The sequence below is a fragment of the Mastomys coucha genome, chromosome X (genome assembly GCF_008632895.1).
Source record: "Mastomys coucha isolate ucsf_1 chromosome X, UCSF_Mcou_1, whole genome shotgun sequence".
Classification (NCBI taxonomy): domain Eukaryota; kingdom Metazoa; phylum Chordata; class Mammalia; order Rodentia; family Muridae; genus Mastomys; species Mastomys coucha.
The window spans coordinates 73,359,873-73,364,980 of NC_045030.1; the positions used below are offsets into that span (position 1 = coordinate 73,359,873).

The 5,108-nt window shown below is 37.4% G+C and overlaps 1 protein-coding gene across 6 annotated transcripts in view; it reads left to right on the plus strand.

Moving 5' to 3' along the window:
* Mtmr1 (myotubularin related protein 1) overlaps positions 1-5,108 on the plus strand; it is a 57,915-nt gene that overhangs the window by 2,322 nt on the left and 50,485 nt on the right. For 5 of the 6 annotated variants that reach the window (XM_031363545.1, XM_031363516.1, XM_031363522.1 and 2 more), the window contains exon 2: positions 2,780-2,885. The exons of the other annotated variant lie outside the window; for it this stretch is intronic. In XM_031363545.1, the coding sequence (XP_031219405.1) occupies positions 2,780-2,885 (106 nt within the window). The remainder of the gene's footprint in view (positions 1-2,779; positions 2,886-5,108) is intronic. 6 annotated transcript variants of the gene reach the window in all.

A 5,108-nucleotide genomic window follows, 5' to 3' on the forward strand; every position in this document is an offset into this window, starting at 1 on the left:
CCCCCCCCCCCCGCAAAGGGAAGGTGCTCCCTGTGAGCTTGTCTTAAATGTGTTCTATGAACCTTGAAGCCCTCCTAGTCTTCAGAGTATTTCACTTCTCTCAGAGAAGCAGCTGTGGTCCTTTGAGAGGATGTGGCTTCCTAAAGGTTACAGATGTAGTTGGTGACAGAAACAGGACTTGAGCCTAGACCTTCTGTTGGCCAGCCCATTATACCACTCTGAGTAACTGTTCTGAACCAGGCCATTTCCTGTTGCAGGTGAAAAATACATCAACAACAATAACTCAGCCCTTTATCAAAACAGCACAATCAACTTGAAGGCACAAAGGAGATATTTTGATTCAAAAACTGCTCCAGAGAGGAAGAGATAGGAGTGGGCACAATTGGAGCTAAGGACTACTTTTGAAACTGTTGCTAGAGCTCTCTATCTCTTGGGTTTGTGGGTTTTTTTTTTTTCTAAATCTCATTTGATTTATCCTGTGTGTTCTTTAAAGTGGTAGAAATAGACTTCTAGAAAGCCTGTGGTAGATACATACAAGGATCCAAAAGGAATCCTGGGACTCCCTGGACAACTCATCTACAAGTGAGGGCAGGAAGAGGTAGGTCAACCCTAGGAAGCAGTGGATTGCAAGCCTGCAAAGTAAAGAGAAGTGTCCTTATTGGAAGAAGGCACGGCACGATCTAGTCAGCAGTTAATTTCCTTTGCTTGAGTTTATGTATTTGTAGTCAGAAATGGGTGCTTGTTGTAAAAGGGCAAAAAAGGAAGCTTGGTGTGGTGGTTTCTACCAATAAACACTACACTCAAAATCAGGCAAAATCAGGAGAATCGGTGCATATACAAGGACAATATAGTGGTAAATATAGTGAGTTCCAGGCCAGCCTGTACTACAGAATAAGACTGTCTGAAAAAAGGAAAGGAGAAGTAAAACTGGGGACATTAGCATTCAATCCCAGCACAGGAAGGTCTCTGTGAGTTTGAGGCCAGCCTGGCCTACAAGCAAGCTCTGGAACAGCCAAGACTACATATGTACATAGAGAGACCCTGTTTCAATACACACGGAATGTGTTTCTCCTTTCCTCCTGCCCCTTAGAAATTGTGGTAGAGTTCTAACTTCTACTAATATTATGGAATCCTAGTGTATCATAGGACTTTAAACCAAGCAGCAAATAGTTTACATATGTTTTCAACCATAAAGACTGGACTACCTTGATCAGAGACTACACAATAGATAGATGTTCTATCATTAAAACACATGAGCGTGAATGTAATTTGTGATGGTTTTGTTTTGTTTCCAGACAAAAGCTAACTTTGTGCTAAAAAGTGTTTTGTCCTCTTGCTTGATCTTTTTTCCTGTTTTGACAGATCTGGAAAGGATCCTGACTCCAGAGGGCAAGTTTTAAATCTCTGGCCACCTAGTTTGCCTTTGTAGTCTATTAGGTCAGGTGAGCAGAGGCCAAACACTTACAGTCATATGACCATGGAGGTTCAGTTTTCCTTGCTATAAAATGGGTCACTGGGGGACTAGGTCATGCTGCCTTTTAGACTAGCAGAGGGTTCTATCTCCTTTGCAAACTGTTGTGTTTTTATATTGAGGTAGTGTCCCAGCATCTATGGTACTTCCTTTAGCTCAGTAGGTCAGTCATTGTCAGCTGTGCTGCTCCCTGGAGTGGTGTCCGTGTTCCTGAGTATATTGTGCCCTCAGCACCTCTATTTCCTTATTGAGTCAAGTTGGCTGGTGTCCATTCTGCTGTTTTGTCACAATTGGTTATGAAGCTTTGACATAATAGCTGGAAGAAGCTTTTTTTCAGTTGTTAAAGCATTTACAGAAATGTAATGCAGCATCATTACTTTATACAAAATACCTTTTGTAGTCTGTTCTATATTAACACATTAGCTTTACTCTAGTAAAAGTATACTGTTTTCTAGATTTTAAACTGCCAATGTGAATTTGGTTGAATGTTGTTTGAAAAATCATGTTTTAAGGTAAATATTTCACTTTGGAATTAATTTCCTAAGTATACTCTGTTAATTATATATATATATATATATATATATATATATATATATATATATATATACATATATATATATATACACACACATATATATATACACACACTATATCTTCCATATAATTTTGATATAATAGAATTCTATGATATGTTAGAGAGTAACATGCTTAACTTTAACTTAAGATTAAATACCTGTAATCATTTAAAAATTAATAATTTTATGTGTATGGATGCATGTGTGTCTATGTATCAATACATGCCTGGTGCCCACAGAGGCCAGAAAAGGGCATTGGATCCTTTGGGACTTCTGTTACAGAAAATTGTGAATGGTCACATGGACAATGGGAATATGAACCTAGGTCTTTTAAAGAGGTGCTATTGCTCTTAACCACTGAGCCATCTCTCCAGCCCTAACATCTATAATCAAAGTTTTAATAAAAGGTTGATTGACTTATCTAAAACTAACCTAGAACTTGATCTTGTTTCCTGTTTTGTTTATTATCCTTATGTTAAGTAGAAAGGCAACCAAATAGTTTAAAACATTGTGGTTCATATTTATAATTTCAGCACTTTGGAGGTAGAGGCTGGAAGATGGGGAGTTCAAGGCTATCCTCAGCTACATAGTGATTTGAGGCCAGCCAGGGCTGTACATGAGAGAATGTTTTCAAAAATGACATCTATATTATATCTATATATTCATACCCAGGACACATTTTTCTCATTAGGAGTCTGTGTTTAAAGGGTTTTAACCACACTGTTTCTTTTAGTCCTACAGGGTCACATGTTGAATGGTGTAAACAGCTTATAGCTGCTACAATTTCTAGTCAGATTTCAGGTTCAGTGACATCAGAAAATGTGTCAAGAGATTACAAGGTAAGCACCATCGAGTGTTTAATTCATTATTGACATAGAATAGGCAATTGGTAGCCAAGAAGTGTTGTAGTTTTAGTTCATGTGAGCTTTTGACCACCTAATGTTTAATTGCCCTTTGGAGGTGGTGAGGACAAAGGTTCTCTAGTGTTCAATCTGAAATAGAGATACAAAATACTACCTAGTTCTCTTGTTTGTGGTTTTATAATTAACAGAAAAAAAAAAGTCCCAAGGTTTTGATCAATGTTTTCTTAAAAAAATCAAGCTCCATTTTATGAGAAATGTGTAGTGGGCATAATGGTTCATGCTTGTGAGGCCAACATTTACAAGAGGCCAGCCTATTGTTCATAGAGAACGTTCAAGGCCAGAGGAGGTTCCCAAGTGAGACTCCCCATCTAACAGCAGGCAAACAAAAAGAAACATGTTTGCTTTTTTTGTTTCTGTTCTGTGTAGAAATCAAACCTGGATGCCAGCATAGTACTTCACAAACATGTTTTTTTTGTATTTAGGCATTGCATTTGAGTGTTCATCATTAACAAGGATACTACAATTCTAAACCATTTACAGGGCTCAAATGGGGCAGCCTCATTGTTTTATTCCTTACTGGAGTGAGAAACTTTTGTTTTAAAAGTTGGATTCCCTACATTTTCTAAGGTTAAGAACGAGGCTTCTTGTTGGCATAGACTGTTCTCTAGCACTGTCCTAGTTCTTAACAAATATGCAATAAATAGTTATTGAATGAATCCACTAGCAAAACATCAGAGCTGCTCCATCTTTGTTCAGGCTATAAACTAGCATTTAAATTCCAGTAAGCTGTTAACAGATACACTAAGAGAAACTGCCTAGATATGTTCTTTGTGTTTGCTTGAGGGTTTTTTTGTTTGGTTTTTGTTTTTGCCAAATAATAGGCATGAGTGAATACATTCCATTTTCAGTGAGTAGCTCTCAGAAGATGGTAAATCTCACAAATAGTTCAAGAACTTCAGCCAACACCCTGCTTGCTATGATTACCAAAGTTAGTAGAAATCAGATAACCTGCTGCTCGAAAATGAGCAGTATATCGCTTAACAGTGACCCTACTTTTTGATTTTCATGCATAGTGACAAGGAGTAGGGTGCAGAAGCTCTTGATCTTTAAAACCTAGTTAGGAGGTTACTCTAGGGAGATGATTTGCTGTAGCAGCAGGATCCCACAGATCTCAAATAGCATTTAGCCCCCACTTTACTTGAAATGGCCCACTGAATGACCCTTCTCAGAAGAGAATGACACTTGTACTGGGGGGTGATTATTGCCAATTATAAGTTAACTGTAAATTTTTCGTTATGGCATGATGGTATCCTGTGGGTTCTGGAAAAGAGTAAATGCAGCCAGATGTGGTGCCACACTCCTCAATCTCAGCACTTAGGAAGCTGAGGCAGGAGGGTCAATTCTGGTTTAAGGACAATTTGAGCTACATACTGAGTTCACTGCTAATGTGAGCTACAGTATAAGACCATGTCTCAAAATACTAAAACAAATAATAAGAAATAACGATTGAATGTTGATTAGCTTTCTAATGTATTGGTTGGCTGGATCTTTAACATGAAATAACTAAATTTTATCATTTTAACCTATTTAAAATTTTTGTATAGCATAATCAGCTCATGTTAGAATGGTTTCATAGGTGCTTTTCATAAAAAGTAAGGATCTTATATATTTTGGAAATTGAGGTTTAAGTCCTTACATCAGATCATAGTCAAACCTTTGATGGATTATTCATGTTTTATAATTAAATCTACAAATTTGGCATTAAGTTTATAGTTTGTAAGTTATACTTTCTTCAAAGAAATATATTTTAAATCATAAAAGCATATAATTATCCTAGACTTTACAAACTGGTATACCTACTACATATAAACTCAAAAGTAACCATTTTGGGCCTTGGAGACCCTCTGGCATAGGAGCTGGGTATAAAGGTCCAGATACAATTTCAGGAAGATTGAAGCTGCAGCCATTAATTAGAAAAGATTTAAAATTATCTATTGTGTAAATATCTTCCTTAAAACACACAGGGATTTGGTGCAGGCTTCTCTCTCCTGGTTCCTACTGTCCCCTCTTGTCCTTCTCTTCTTTCAAATGCCCTCCCCTTCTCTATCTAGTTCTTCTCAAATTTCTGTAAAAAGTTTTTCCCTTCCTTCTTCCTATCTCTTCTCTCCCCCTTTCCCCTTTTCTTTCTCTGGTCCCCTC